This window comes from Oenanthe melanoleuca, chromosome 1A (genome assembly GCF_029582105.1).
Source record: "Oenanthe melanoleuca isolate GR-GAL-2019-014 chromosome 1A, OMel1.0, whole genome shotgun sequence".
Classification (NCBI taxonomy): domain Eukaryota; kingdom Metazoa; phylum Chordata; class Aves; order Passeriformes; family Muscicapidae; genus Oenanthe; species Oenanthe melanoleuca.
The window spans coordinates 43,654,687-43,671,657 of record NC_079334.1 but is presented as its reverse complement, the minus strand read 5'-3'; the positions used below and the strand labels follow the sequence as shown (position 1 = coordinate 43,671,657).

The 16,971-nt window shown below is 38.7% G+C and overlaps 1 protein-coding gene across 3 annotated transcripts in view; it reads right to left on the bottom strand.

Moving 5' to 3' along the window:
- Positions 1-16,971, bottom strand: part of DNAJB9 (DnaJ heat shock protein family (Hsp40) member B9) — a 33,389-nt gene that overhangs the window by 11,291 nt on the left and 5,127 nt on the right. For 2 of the 3 annotated variants that reach the window (XM_056481833.1, XM_056481834.1), the window contains exon 3: positions 12,773-16,322. In XM_056481833.1, coding sequence (XP_056337808.1) covers positions 15,892-16,322 — 431 coding nt within the window. In that variant the 3' untranslated portion in view covers positions 12,773-15,891. Of the gene's footprint in view, positions 1-12,772; positions 16,323-16,971 lie in introns of those variants that run through there. The other variant, XR_008839614.1, reaches the window with a different exon arrangement.

Genomic DNA, 16,971 nt, shown 5'->3' with positions numbered 1-16,971 from the left:
AGGCCAGTGACTACCCTAGGGGGAAACAAAAGAAAATCCCATCTGTTGCTTTGGGTTATATGCTTTCAACACTGCCACTTGCTTCCTTGCAAAAAGAAAATTCCAGAATTTGCTATCAACCTAAGATGAACTTTTCACAAAATTTCAAAATGATTTAATGATATTTCCTTGCAAATCTTTCAAGTCAGAGAAAAAGGAGGTTCAAGAAAAACCCTTTGGTAGTTCAAGACTCTCCAGTATCTAGGGCAAATTCAAGGAACAATTACTTTGGAAGTTCTAGGTCAACCCAAAATTTGCTATGTAACCTTCAGGATTTGCTTAAAACTAGAATCAAAACTGGATTGCTGATTAAAATTGAAACAAAACCACATTCACTCCTTTGTGTATTAAATTGGATTCTCTGGGATATTCACATAGCTCACTTATCCTTTGGGCTTTCAGATTCACCATTGCTGAGTCATGGAGGTTCTCAAGAACCTTGTCCTTGAGAGAACCTTGTTAGCATGTCACACAGGACACTAGACATGCCAAGGTTTGTTTTCATCATTCATCATGCAGAAAACTGCTGAAGCAATTCAGTTAATAAAAAAAGACCCAGTGTAAGACAAAGCCAGAAGGCATTTAACTGTATAAAATCCCTGGATGCCATCAGTGGGAGCTATCCTATTGTTTGGCAATGCTTTAAGCAGTAAGTTATCATGTATTACTGGGTGTTCTTACTGTACCTGTCTCCCTTTCCATGACTGAGAGAGAATTGAGCTAGGTCCTGTAGAGGATTTGATCAGAAAAGGTATTTGGTATAACTGCTCTGGCATTCATATGCTACAGTACTGCCTGCAAACACAGGGTATTTTAGCTGTTCAGAAATGTGAATGCATCCCAGGCTCTCAGAAAACCTGCTGTTACCTTTCTCTGTGAAAATTTATTGGTTTGTTTGTTGAGGTTTTTTTCCCAGCACCAAATACCAATGATCTTCCCATTTGCCATAGCAAGCCCCTTAATCAAGCTGGCACATTGCCTGGTTGAGATGGCTTTGAAGTTATGGGACTGGCAGATCTCTTTATGGCTGTGACCTGAGTGATTAATCATGTGGAGTGGTCATTTGCTGAGAGTGGGAAGCTTTTCATGACTGATGAAAATGGGCCAGTCTGGAGGAAGAAGCAGCTGAGAAGGAACCAGAATATTGATTTGAAAACCCACTCACCTGTATGAGTTAGAAATGCTAGTAACAAATTCCTCCTTCTCCTCAAGCATTTGCTTACTACAGGTCTACAGCAGGAGAAAGAGCAGTGAACGGTGAATGAATACAATCTAATGGACACAGCCTCTGAAGTTTCCTTATGAGAAGACAAACTTCCAAAAGCCTTCCTGTGGCACTGTGGCACTTGTACAGTGCTAGAGCACAGAGATCATCCAGCAAAGAAATCATGCCTGTATGTAAGTACATGCTCTTCTGTGCATGGATTAGTTAGCCACAAGTATTGTTTGGCTCTGTGCAGTTGCAGTCAGCTGTCAGAGGCAAGGCTTGAGGTGCTTGCCTGGCTTGAAGGGATATCCAAGAGCAGACACCTCAGAGCACACTCAGCTCTGCCTTTGGCACTTGGGGAGGGGTGGAGCACTTCACAGAGAGATGCCAGGACATCATTCCCATGGTTGCCTGGAAGGCTGCATAGGATCCCCAGCATGTCTGACCACACTGTGACACCCCATGAGGTGCCCATGGAACTGCAAGCTGCTGCACGAAGCAGAGAAAGAAAGGGCTCTGTTAGATTAGTCAGGTCATACATGCACAGCAATCAGTTACAAAGGGAGCAGGGAGAGAGATTAGGAACATAGCACATGCTGAACTTTCAGATCCATTCTAATGATCATGGATAATCACCCACAAGGTCCCGTGTTGTTTAGCAGGTCGTGTCTCACCATCACAAGGGGCTGAGTTTTGCTTCTCTTCTTTGCTTCTGCTTAGAGCCCTGGCTTTGCTATTGTCTGCCAATCATGCACACAATTTTTGTAATGTATCTACAGCACATCCAAGCTCATCACCACTACAAGCATTCTGGTGTGCTTCTGGTGTTCCTGGCCTGCCTTTTGTTCTGTTTCTCATGTCTTAATCTATCCTCTAAAGGTAATCCAGTAAGTATGTTTCCCTGCTCCCACATCAAGCACCTAGAACAGAGTTAGTTTTTTGACATATTTCTTTCCTCAAAGGGCTTCTCCTCTGAAACAGTTTATCACTGAACAAAGTCACAGTCCATAATTTCATGCTGACTGGCATAACAGCAGATTCCCCTCCTTACCAGCTACTACATCAGGTTTTCCTCAGAAACAGCAAAAAAGTATTGTGGACAAGAAAACTGAAGCTGGTTCCCTCTAGCCCAAGCCTTCTTCAAGTCAGAGTGCTCACACAACATAGTGAAGGTGGTTCTCAGGCCCTTCTGTATTCACCACTTTCTGCAAACAGCAGCTTACCAGATGAATAACAATGAGGTGGGTACATATCAATAGCTGAGCACACGAATAAGTAAATAACAAGGCACGTGCTTGCAAACCTCTCTCTGTCACTGCAAACAAATCCTACCTGCAGAAGGTCACCTCCCCCTCATTCCTAAACACTGCATTTCTCTGGAGTGGTTTAGAACTCTTCCCATCATACTGATCAGGTTTCTTGTCTCAGCACCAGACACCCTAAACATCCTGGATGGTGAAGTTGGCAGACAATTTCACCCAGGAATAGGAAACCTAAATACATTTAAGAATTTTTTCTTGAAGATTTACATCAGACTTGGCTGTGGGCAAAGGAATTACACTTGAAATCTTGGTTTCATAAAAAAATTACGACATTTTCATGTAAATCAGCATATAATTGATCCTACAGATATTGTATTTGGGTAACAAAAGTGACAGGCATACATTAGAACCTGTCACACTCTTTTATGTTCAGCCTCCTTTTTTCATGCCCCTTCCCTCTAGAGCTTCACCCAACTAATCACTATGCAATGTCACAGCTGTCTGGAAAAACATTGCCTGAATATAACAAGCAGACACATGAAAAATCAGTTTCAGTGGATTTTATTTGCTTTGGTGCTGCTTTTATTTGTGAAAATTCTGGGCTTTTAAACTCTGTACAGACTCTGTGACCTGGAGGCAGAGGAGAAATGGTAATGGAATAGGTCAACTTTTCTGTGGCTCTTAAGGAAAAGTTCTAGTGCTTATTGAACTGATGAAGTCTTGTTGTCCGTAGTTATTCTTATTTTCTGGTTGATTGCAAGCTCTGATTAAAGCTTCTGCCAGGGCAGGGGCACTTATAAGATCTCTCTCAGAGTGGACTCTCTACTAAATGAGTTTACTCTTCAGCCTTTAGTCAGGGTACTTCAAGAGTCTCCAACCTATCTGGCTGGCTATTTTCACAAAATGCATAAGAATTAAATTACCTTGGAATTCATTTATTTGTCTTTAAATCATTGGAAAAAAAATTCAAAAGCCCTGTACAAATAAATAAGGTACTGGGTTAAAATCCACCACAGGGCTTTTCTCCTTCCCTCTTTCATGCACAGGAACCTGCAGACACATGCACACACACACAAAGAGAGAAGAAAATGTGTGATAATGCCTTAACACACTTGATGAGAGAAACTAACCCTGACAGGGCAGGCTGTGCCTCATCTATACTATTACCCCTGAACTGCAGTGATCTCTGAAAATTTTCCTACCAACCTTCAAGTTGGTGGGAATTCCTTTTGTTGCATCTTCCCATCCAGTGACCTCCTCTCTGCTACTTTCAATAAGGGAAGGCTCTTCACTGCAAACATGATATCCACTGCAACCATTGCTGGAGAAACCCCAGCTGCTACCTGCAGCACTAACCCACAAAGCTGAAGGATCCTTCTGTCAGGAAAAATAGAAAGGATCCTAAAAAGCTTTGCTTTATTTTCCTGTGGTTTTTGCTAGTATGTGCCACTGACCCCTTATGTGGAGGGAGATGTGGAATTAATTTTTTTCAACTAAATTTTGTCTTTTCTCACCATAAATATAGGTCAAGCTCAAATCTGGGGGATGTACCTTCAAAACATTTTCTGCCATAAATCTAGCTGCTGTTCCTTTGTTTGTAGTTGCAGTCCACTAATTATTCAACCTCTTAATCACAAGGCATTTCATTACAGTCCAAGAAGTAATTACTCACAAGAGTTGGAGTGCTATCTCCATCCAGTGGTGAAATGTTAAAATGCTGCTTTCCAGGAGCTTCAGTTTTTCAGACTTTTTGCAAAGCATGAAATACATGAGGTCTTGATTTTAAATTGCCCAGCTAGCAACTGGATAACTGCATTGAAAGACTCTATATGAGACCTAAAAATGAACATTCTATATATTAAAAAAAAACTTAGTATTTTTATCATTAAAAAATCCATCAGCGAATGTTGTGAATTTTAATTCTTATCCCCCCTCAGATTTCAGCTTTGTCTTTGAAACCTGATGGTTTTCTGCCATTGTAACTGTGGAGACAAGAATGCAGAGCTTCACCCACCTCCCTCGCCCCTTCCTCCTCCAGTTTAATAAAGCCACATTAATAACCTCTTCTTTGCTAATGTAAAAAAAGGCTTCTGGCAGTTCCCATTTTTCATGTGTGGCAGCAGGAGAGCACCACTAAAGAGAGTGCAGGGTTAGAAGAATTACTATGGCTTTGCCAGCAGAGACTCCATAATTAGTTAAGCTCCTGGTTCTTTGCCTTTCTTATGCTACATTGATTTTAGCTGCCATGGACAGAAAAGAACAAAATGCAGGCAGAGCTGGCTTACAGTACCCAAAGGATTGCCAGGTTCATTCCTCAATGTAGCAGCTTGTGCTTTAAGTCTTTCAAAGACAGGATGCCCCAGCTTGACTCTTACCTTGGCCTCCAGGAGCACATTCTTGTTTTCCTTTCCCTTTATTTTTGGCGTGGCCTCAGGAAACATTCAGTCTCAGATTCTCCTCACAAACAAGAGAAAAAATGTTGTTTTCTCAGCAGCACAACATCAACTTTATCAAAAAATGGTGTGAAAGGTTAATTCAGACAATAAATGGCCTACGCCAAGCTCTCAGCAATATTACATTGACCTGCTCTTTGTTTTGTTTTGTTTTCCCTAATTGCTTTCAAGTATGCCAAGGCCTGGCTGATCTCCAAAAACCTGGAGCTGAAAAACTCTGCAAATCCGTTTCTAACCCATCTCCTTGGACTATCCTCAAGGCAGAGCTGGCACAGTTCAGACTGTGGTTCTTTGTATTCTGAGGACACTATTGAAGCCTGTGCAGGTTCACTGTATGTGCTGTTTGTCTATGAAGCTGCAGTATAGGATTGGGAAGAAATCAATTTTTTCAATGTGCCTTTCAGCATTTTAACCCCATGTATGGCCCATTCTCTTTTGAAGGTATGATAGCTCTGTAGTTGATAAAAGGAGTTATCAGTAAAGCTGTGCCTGAGATATTTGTAGAGCCACTGCTGAATGCTCATTTGATATTCCCTTCAGCTGCCAGGTAAACCCCCAATTCCAGAAAGTTTTGAAACAAGAGTTTTCAGAAAGCTCAGGAGTATTTGGACCACCTCCTTGTTTTGGATCAGTTCCTAGATAGGAGCATTCATTCAGATAGTCCTAGACTGAACAGGACTGATAAGGTACTGTTAGCATACCAAATTATGTATGAAAATATGGCAAATTAATTTTTCACTAGGTCAAAGTACACATCTGGAAAAACTGAGGATAATTTTCCTTTAATTTTTGAAGTGCTAAGGAAAGACATTAATTTTTACAGAAGAAAATATACCTCATTCAGGAAAATCATTAGTTTATTATAAAACTAAGAGTTAAACAATATCCCTTTTTCTTTCACATGAATTTCTTTAAAATAGATAATACAGTTCTTCGAAAAGATGTGACTTTTTGAAAAAATGTTCTGCAAGTCTCTTGGACTTAACAGATGCATTCTCCCAAAAACTTGCTTTAAGAGATATTTGTAATCATTTTTAGAGAAGCATTTTTAGACAACTGGATTGTTCATAAAGGCTGAACACTTGTTGAGGAGACAGAGGCTGTCTATAATATTCAACTGATTTATCAGTTCTCGACCTTGTACCCTGTGACTCACAAATCCCCTGGTCCCATCAGCCTGCAATGATCTGAGAGTTCTTCACCATACTTTATTTGGAAGTAATTCTAGCCAATTTACAATGCCCTGGGGAAAAGGCCCTGAACTGCCCAAACTCTCATATAAGTCACTTATTGCATTTAAATCCTCTAGTCCATGGAATTATTCATCTACCCTTTGTCCAAGGAAAGAAAAATTAGGTAATAAAAGTATTTTCATGGAAAGCTTCCTCTATCTGTTAAACTAAAGCAATTTCTCCATTCTGATTGAAGAGTTGCCAGACTCCCAGACTCCCACCACTACTTATAGTGCATGTACACGTACATGTTTCTAGTATTCTGCAAAAAAACATGATGAGTAATGAAAATAGGACTCAAATTCTTCTAATGTTCATTAAAATATATTTGCCCTTCTTTTAACCCCATTTAATTCCTTAATTTTTCTCTTTTATTATAATCTGTAGAATTCAGACTGCAACTTGCAGCTGCTATCCACTGACTTTACAATCTGGCTGCCACAAGACCAGGCATCGTATCACAAGTCATAAGAAATATGGGTGAAAAAGGGAACAAGACTAAGTTCTTTCTTCTACTAAATAACATTAATAACATTAATGAATAACTCTAAGTGTGTAGTCAAAATTTGTTCTGAAAAACTACAGTACTGAGAGTTAGGAGTGACAGCTGTATCTGCCAGACATCACATCAAGCTGAGTACAAATTCACCTGTAAAATTACACTTGCTAAAAGATGGCTTACTAACAGGCTGGAAAGTGAGTACAAAAATCCTATCAAGATGATTAATAAATGTAAATATAGTAAGGAATTTTAAGAGCCTTAAAAAAATTGGAATGGCTGCACTAGCTCAAGCCAAAGGTCCTTCAAGTCTAGTACTTTCTCTTCAACTGTTCCATTAGCAAACCCCTTAGAAGGTTAGCACAGGGTAAGCACCTTTGTTGGTGTTCCATTCTATTCCCCTTAGCTCTAAATATTTTCTGCTCAGGAAATTCCTGAACTTGACTAGATTTATATGTTTATTAAACCCCAACAGAAAACTCTTCCAAGATGTGCCCAGTTTCAAATTGAACCTCTCTCATAATACTGTCCTCACCCTATTTTTTGTGAATTCTGTAAGTCTACTCTCTCTTGTATGAAGAACAGCTTACTTTCTTTATTTTCCTGGAACTGACTGGTCCTTGTAGCGCAAAAGACTATGAGCAGACAAACCCTATCCACGACCTCATTACCACTGACAAGGCCTGTGCATTACCCATAGGCTACTTCTCAAGGCTGAAGAAAGATAATTTGCTCATCCAAACCTCATATGCAAACTCTTCCATCTAATTATCCCAGTGGCCATTTTCCAAATGCCTTCCAGTTTTAACATTGTGTCTTAAAGATCAGGGGATCAGAACTGGCCAGAGTCCAGGGTTAGGTAAACCATGGATTTATATGGTGGCATTAACTATGTTCTTTTCATTATTTACTCCTTCCTAAAATCTGGTCTAATTTGCTCATTTCTCCCAGACCCAGAGCTGATGTTTTCCTGGACTCCAAGGTCTTGCTAACAGTGATCATCAAACCTACTCATCAAATTTCATTTTACATCATGAATATCACCTTACATTCATCTACTTCAATCTCCACTTGACACTTCATTGTTTAATCACCCAAGCCTCGCTGGAAGTACCAATATTCACTCACATTGATAATTTACTTATACAGTCAGTAAGTGTAAAGAGATCACCCTTACAGCTGTTCTTTCACATTCTTAATCCAACAAATTTTCAGAAGTGACTTTCTTCCCCTCTTACAGCACTTCTTTATAAGTTTCAGGAAGAAGAAACACAGTCTCTACAGAAAGCTCAACTTGTCATAGGATTTATTTTTCAAAAATGAAAAAACAAGCAAAAAAATCAACAATTTTCTGGTCAGAATCACCTCACATATCAGCTTGAAATGAAGTAAAACCTTTAGGCATGTACAACAGAAACAAGCCTGTATTCCTAGACTGTGTTAAATGACTAATATATTTTCTGAGCCTAATTTGTGTATTTGTTTGCCAGGAAAAGAATTGCATGGTATAAAGAAAAATGCACTAAAGATGGTTTGTTGCTTATTTCATAGGGAAGCACTGCTGTGCCATGTAGCACTTCTGTGGCTCTTAGCCTTCATGGACAGCAAGTAAACAGATTTGTGATATTGTTGGAATAGACTGTGGGTCTCATGAGGCGTGACAGCTGTTATTTTACAGTACTTAAGTCAGTGTGAAGTGACAGTCAGCCACCTACTGGAAATGCTACATACAGGCATAAATAATGTGTATCCACAGGACTCCTGCAGCACATAAATGCACTAATGCAGTCATATCCCCTCTTTCAAATGCACTCTCCTTGGAAGATCAAGGCCACTTATCGGGCAGCTGTGATGCTCTGTGACAAACTGCCCATTCTCCATGCTTGCCCATTCTTTATGGCACAATCCACCGTTTTCAAACATAGTCTTTTTGAGCTTGCAATTTATTCTATCCACATTCTTTTCAGTACACAGACCAATTAAACTATTGTAAACCCACAGATGTGAAAATAACTACCTATGTGTTCTTCACATACCAAAAAATATATTATTTTCATCATAAAAAGGGGTAGTTCCTGATCCACCCTCAACACAACAGAAGAAAAAAGTTTCAATAGAAGCACCTTGTACACAGGACATGTTTTATAACACAGCCAAAAACATTACCTGAAGCAGTCTGTTAATTTGACACTGGTTCAGGAGGCAGAATAGATTGAATCAGGTTCATGATAAGAGCACAATGTCAGGAGTCAAGAAATCTCTCCTCATGGCTCTCAGATTATTTATGTAACCATGAGTAACTCGGGTCAGGGCTCAAAGGCGTGACTGAATTATGATCATGCAATAAGTTACTGTGGGTCTAAGCAGCAATAACTCATGATAACTCCTTGCATTTTCATAGCCAGTGAAGGATATGTAAGCTGATGCAAATACTTTGAATGGGCAGATGCAGAACAGTACTTAGAAAGTGTAAATAATACTCAGTTGACAAGGGGATAACTTCATAGAGTACCCTATGTTGATTTCATTAGGTGCCCATAAGTTGAAATAAATCTTTTTATTTTAGCAACATAAACTTATCTGTGGAGGTATAACTGCTCTAGCCACTTCCTTCCATTATCTCTTACAGGTATTTATTTTATCATTTGGTAAAAAGTCTGTTTCCCTCAACACAGAAGAAATTTTGTAAAATAGTTTCCCTGCTCAGGTTAACCTTCACACTCACCAAGGTAGTGGATTTAGGTTTGGTTGGGTGGGGTTTCAGGTTTGCCTATCTTTAAGCTTCAAGGTTATCACACAAAGTGCTGATTAGACCAACTTATTCTGCCAGGGATATTTTTTCCCAAATATTTTTAGGTTAAATTTATATCAGCAGATTTTATACAAGATATCATCTGTCAGCACCTGTCTCACTTTATGCCAAATTAGGTATCATTTGTCCTCCCAGAGACAGAATAAAAGCAGAAAACCAGTACAAAACCTCATGCTGTGTATGTAGCTCACTCAACAGGAGATGGGGAAAGACAGGAGAAAATTAGGTTTCATTTAAATGGTCTGCACTATTAAATAACCCCTAAACCTATTTGGATTTGGAAAATAGGTTTTGTATATATAGACGAAAGTCAATTAACAAGAACTTGCAAAACAAGTAGAAACATAACTAGTATAGCCACTGCCAAATGGGGAAAATACAGCAACTGCAGCAGAGTCATCAGTCATCAAGAGCAGAAAAAAAAAAGAGGGGAGGAGGGTGTAAGAAGAGGTGAAGACAGTATATGTCGTTATAGTAATAACATTTTAACCAACAAGACACAAGCTCTGCATTCAGCTCCCAGCAGAAAAAAGCTATATTTATGCTCCATCTGTACAGGTAATAATTTAATTTATTTGTACACAAGTGATAACATCTGCACTCTGCTCCCAGCAACAGTCTGAGCCCTTCCTCTGCCCTGCCTCCCCATCTGTCTCCAAGTCTGAACTACCAAGAGGTGGCAGAACCACCTGACAGCATGACAGGCTGAAGATCCATATTATTTTAAAACAATTTTCAATGCAAAAATTTACATATTAAAGCAGAAAGACTGAATCAAATTCATTGCTGGGATTCATCAAGCAATTTAGGCAGAGAGTCCCTTCTCCCTCAGCTGGAGCTCTGCATGCTCAGCATAAACAATTATGATGCTGAAATGGATTCCCCTGCTTCAGCCAGGTGGAGTCTGGTAAATGCTGCCACAGCACAGGCACTTCAGCTCCACTTTATAATTTGAGCTCCCTAAAGTGCCTATTGTTGCACAGCAGAAGAGACAGGTATGTTACTACTGCTGCGTGGGCATAACATACAACTTGTCATTAGATCACTACCTAAAATCCTGTACATTGAAGGCTGAAAATCTTGCAAGCTCTAAATCCTAAAGTAAAACGGGTTAAACTATTGCAACTTCCAGACAGCTCGCTTCATCTTTCCTGATCCACACTCCCATATCAGTAGGAGATGAATAGATTACAGCAATAACATCCAACAAGCAACCACTAAAACGTCATTTTCTTTATCATATCTAGGTAAAATTTTACTAACAAGCGGTGCTTAACAAGAGCATTCAATGTGGAATTAAAACAATCTTCCTAAGGCAGCAACCCGAGTATAGCTTCAGGCTCCCTTGATGAACATTACCCAATATTCTGCACTTGTTTCTCATTTCCTCTAAATCCAGCATAACTATCTAGAGTGACAGTAACAGTGTCTGCTTGTGCTTCTGGCTACCATATGTACGCTGGCCAGAATTCTTCAGTTTAACATATGAGACAGTACTGAAGAAAAGTTCATGATTCAAACTATTGAGAGAGCCAGACACTGATTAACACTGGTTCCACCACACCAGCACCACTGAGCCAATTGTCAGCACCCATTCCCAGTTGCCCATGGCTGGAGATCAGGAGCTGGGCTGAGCAAAGGTGCATCAGACACTTCTCTCTCCTCACGGATGGATGCTTTTTAGGGGACCATCAGTTTCTGCCAGCCTAGAGAAAAACACAGCTCAGATTCTCAACAGACCAGCAACACAAGGCAATACAACCCCCAGCACAACCCCCTCCCTTTTTATGCAAACACACAAAAAGGATACACTAATACCAGGGTCACACTCATTCCTTGGTGGACTGTCCCAGAAGAGCTGCTTGGACAAGATGGTCTACCATCTCCGGCTAGTGTCTCAGAGCCTTGGCAGAATCCTGCAGACATCCTTAGGGATCTGAGCATCTCCACACCACCTGCTGGTGCGACTGCAATCTCAGCAGGTACAAAACACAAGCAGTAATGTTCATTTCAGTTCCATTGTAGGTCATAAAATAGGTGCTGTTGAATCACACACTACTGCATAATAGGTAACATGCCCCAAATTAAGCTTTGGAGTACCTCACTTCAAAGCAGTCTTGTTGGGCTTTGGTTTGTTTGGGGTTTTTTATTACTATTGTGTATATTTTTTGTTTGATTTTGAAGAAGTTTGCTGTTTTGAAAAACTTTTCAAAACAAGAAACTGGAATCAAGGGTGAACCACAGCCATAACCTAGAATTGATTCAAACTTATACCAGGAGTGACTGACAGTCAAGGGATATCACAACTGCTAAGTGTGGATGTCAATGGATAGCACAACTGCTGAGTGCAGCCTCTACAGAGCTGGTCTCTGTCTGTTCCTGAAGGAACAGGTGCCCAAAGGACAGAAGCCAGCAGCACGGCTGTGTGAATCACTCACTATCTGAGGGCAGACCAGTCAGACTCAACCACAACAGCTGCCAGAGCCAAACAATCCTCTGAGCAGCATTTTATTCTGAAAGGAGCCCCATACATGGCTGCTAAACAACCAAAAACTCTACACAAGGCTTTCAAGTCCAACAGGCACTTTTAACGAGTTTTCAATTTACAAGTGATTTTTTAAAACACACACACTCATCATTAAAAATCTAATGTGGATCTTACATTGTTTCCAACACATTTAGTCCTCAAAATCTAGGCTTGCATTATTAAGATGACAGTTTGCTTGAGTTCCAGGGAAGATAATTCTAATGAGAAATGGCCAGACAAGGCAAACCAAATCCCAAAATTTTCATACCCTCCACCTTTTGAAGATTAGACCCAGAAAACAAAAACGATCAAGCAGTCTTGTGAATCAGCACAACAGCAGCTGACCTTGGCTTCAGAGCCACCTCTAGTACTGGCAATACTGCCCTCACACACCTCAGCAGTGCAGAGCACAGGCAGTGACCCATCAGCTCCAGGCAGAAGCTTTCAGCTCTTAAACCCTCTGCTTCTCAGAAAAAAAAAAAAATTCCTTTTGCACAGGCTTTTTTTGCCTGCTTTGTTTAAAGGCATAATATTTTAACTCCAAGCCATTCCCAAAAAATACAAATCAGGTGAAATCAACTAAATGTTTTTCAACTCCACTCTCTTCTCCCTGTAACCCCAACATCTCATTCAGAGAAAATGTAGTGGTCAAAACATTCCATAAAACACAAGCACCACATAAACCCCTTTAATTTGGTTTCCCATCTATATATTGAAGAAACAAAAAAAGACATCACACCATTAATTTTCACATGTTTAATGTAATGGCACTCTAATGAATTTTACAGTACTTTAATCTCCACTAGATATTGTGTTTCATAAGTACAATGGCAAAAAACAAACATGAAAAAATACTTCTTTTCTGGTTTAAAAAAAAAATCATTTTGAGTTACATATGCATAAATTACTTTCAAAAAATTGTTCAGGATTTTATTTTATTTTTCACCCATATCTAACAAAAACTGGTTTTGTTGAGTATTTTCCTAAGATTTAAAGAGAGATCAGAGATGGCACTTAAGAAACTCTGAAGTCAGAGGTGTCATAAGGTTATACCAGGACTTCCGCTGGAGCCTGCCATGAAGCAAACACTATAAATAGGGAAAGAATGTGCAAGAGCTCTGAATAAGTGAGAAGCACAACATGTTTTGCAAGCTTGTGTTCTGAGGGCCATGAAAGTGAAGACTCTGGGCTGAGGAGAGCCCGCCCAAATTTCCCCAGCTAAAGTCTATTCAAAGCAAACCCATCATAGAAAACCACAGGGACAGCCATTTACCGGTTTCTGCAATACTCATGACAAAATTTCCTTTGGATTGACAACTAAAACAACCAGAAAGGTGACCTGGAGAAGCCATAGAAATAATGGAAAGCATTTGTTGTTTCTGCCATGACAAATAATTAGGAGAAATAATGTGAAATCAAGTTAAAATAGACTAGGCAGAAGTTTTTTTAAAGTGGATCAGCTAAAAAAAATAGCAACACTATTGGTTTTCTTATCTGTTTTATATTCACTTTAAAAAGACCAGGAGAACAAGTATACTTTGTACTAAGATTGGAGCATTCTTAAAGAGATGAAACTAGTCTAGAAATAGCCAGGACTCTTATTTTCACCTAAAAGTTTAGCTCAAATGATCGTGAACTTGCACAGTCACTTAAATGACTTGAGTTTTTGGGGTTAAATGTGTTTTCCTACAATTTACGGTGCTCATTTTACCTTCTGTTCCCTCGAATTCAGAGTTCCAGAGGGGACCCAAGTGAATTGCTCATTCTACTATATCAAATTTTTTTTTTTTAAATTAAGAAAATATTCACTAGACTAAGAAAGGCATTAATATTTTACCTTTGCATCCCATTTCTGGAGCTGCCTCTCACCAAAGGACATTCACAAATACTCTCATGTTAAATACTTCTCTTTGTGAGAGAAAGTAATTCATAACTTTAAGTTAATATTTTGTTCACTTGGATGCCCATAGGATATGAATTGGGCAGACAGTTTGATGCATGCACAGGACTAATGAAGTATGTTAGAGAAAATAAATGCAGAAAGCTACACAAAGTAGAACTTTTCCTTGAATCATATATTAAATTATACAGAAGAAACAAAAATCTCTACTTACACAGAGAAAGGGTGAAAAAACACCACACTCAATCCAGCACTTTTCCTACTATTAAGAGTATTGCACATTCCGATAATGTTGCACAAATTACTGGCTTTTAATAAAGACCATATATGAGGTATTAGTCTATTAATAAATAAAGAAGAACACAGAAAAGGAAAAGCACTTAATATAACCTGACAATCCACTCCAAGGATTAGGCAATGAAAACTGAACAAGCAGTAATACATACGCTTGAGGGGAAGGCTAAAGTTCCTTAGCAAATAGGCAGCTTTCAATATCCATCCGAGAACCAATGGGTTAAATCTCTTAATACAGATTTTAAAAACTCAAAGACTGTTTAGAACACTGCTAGTTTAAATGCTTATTTTGCTCATGCAATCAACCTGAAAGGTAAATTCTTACCTCCCAGCCCTAAAGGGACAGACTATTTAACATACTGTATCTGTATGACTAGTTAAAAAGAGTTAGAACAGAACTTTTTGATTGACATCAGCTCAACATCAGTATTTGGGGGTTTTGTTGCGCAGCATTTTCTGGTTATTTTTCCTTCCTTTTTAACTGCAACTAGTTGACACTGGTTGTGGGTTCCCATGGTGCTGAAATCAATACCCATTAGTACTGCCCTTATTAGCAGTCTCCAGCCCCACAAGGCATTGGATGAATACAAGGACTGTAATTTTCAATTTTACTCTATGGTTAGGCTAAGAATTTACCTTTCAAATCACAACGCTGAAAAATTTCTGCTGACAGGTAATAAATCTGTCAATCTAAACACTGTAGCTTTTACTTAGACCCTTTCAGGAACACCACAAATCTGAAGGCAAGCTTATCTTATTGAAGTTCCTAAGATCTCATAGGGGTATTTTATCTCAATAAAGTGAGTTATAAAAAGTACATTGCACATGTGGTAATATAGTAAGCATAAAACAAGAGTGTTTTGGGTGTGCGCTTCCAAACCTTGTTAGAGAGATATTTGTATTGTAGGAGAGGGAAAATAAACCAAAACAAAAACCTTGTGTGCACACAAACTTACATTCATGAATATCCCTACATGCCCTAAATAAGTCAAGGGTTATTCGAATCCTAAGATCCCTTCAGGCCAATTCAGAAATAAAACTATTTTCTACATCACTCACATTCTTAACATATTCCCTCACTATTTTCCAACTTCAAAAAGTAAGGGTGTTAGTAATACTTTTGCAATGCTAGAGAGAGTAACAAAGATCCAGGGAAATCACATTTCCATTTTGTGTAAATTTTGTAATTTGCACTTTAAATCTGTATCAGGTAAAAACTGCAAGTGCAAACTTGGAAAGAAATGATTAAAAAGAAAAAAAGGTAGCACATCAAAATTAAAGTACCTCCTCTGCTTCAATCCACACACCAGTAATTCAATCAGTCCTGAACTGGCTTGTATGAAAAAAAATTATATTACGTTTCTGAAATGAAAAAAATATATCTTATGGTCAAATTTAGGGAAAGTTTTACTAAATTAAAATATATATATAACTTTTTCTGTCACATGAGATTATTTCTCTCCCATTCTAAGCAGTTGTTGACACATTTACTTCCCAACAGCATACTATTTCTATTCTGAAAATTAGTTTCATCTACAACTTCTTTATAGTAGCTTAAGTGTTTTTTAGAAAACACAGTTCAGAGAATTTCTTCCATGTTAGCACAAAACCAAGAAAGGTTATGAAGATGTTGAGAAAAGAATAAAAGTTTAGAAGAAAGGAAACATTATTGTCCAGAACAGTCAGTGTATGTGGTAACCATGTTTCCTCGTCTCTGAGTGACAGTCCTGCAGTGCTTGCTGGATCCATGAAACCTGGCATCAGTTCGCACCGCGTGTCTGTGTGCATTTTCAAAGTCACTGAATGAAAACATCTTTTCCATATTTTCAAACACATCATCAAACAGTCCACCTCCAAAAGAAAACTCTTGGAAAGAACGTCTTTGCCGATTGTGAGCCTCCCGATGACTTCGGAAGTGATTTTCAAAGTGCTTTTTTGACCGTGAGTTTTGACTAAAAAGGTCAAAGTCTTTGAACAGATCGTCAAAGTTGAAATTAAATGACTGATGGAACGGGCTTCCATTACTTCCTTTTCCTCCATGACGGCCAAGCTGATCATATTCTCTTCGTTTATTCTCATCCGACAAAGTTTCATATGCTATTTATGTAAAAAAAAAATAAAAGTAGTTACAGTTCATTTCCATTTAAAAATGGAAAAAAGAAAACCACATATGAATACAAAGAAGAGTAGCTTTCTCTCCCACTCCTCCTGAACTGAACAAATTTCAAACAAGACTTACATTCAATGTGCAGGCCCAAACAAGCTCAATGTTTACTTGCCTTTCTCCAAAACAAAATAAACTGCCCCAAAATAGTTACTTACAATAATAAACAAACACAGTTATATTACGAGGACAGGCTATACACAATGCAACACAGTTTAACTCCCAATACATATTAATAAATCAAATAAAATAGTTGAAAGAAAATAACAATGAGAGGTGGTGATCAGAAAGCCTGAAGGAAGAAGGATGAATTAGGAGCTCTACAGAACAAGACAAAGGATCTGCTGCACTGTTATCACACAAACACAGAGCAACATCTGCAAAGCTGCTTGCTAGCCAGCAAGTTCTACCTACACCAGTTACAACCAAGCAACAATAAACATCAAGGAGATAAAGGAAATCAATTTCACCATGTGCCAATTCTCAATTTTTCAGAAGTTCTGCAATAAACCTAGATTTTGTGACTGGATATACCCAAAACAAAATTAGATTTCCCTCCAATCTTTGGTTTAGAACTATAGC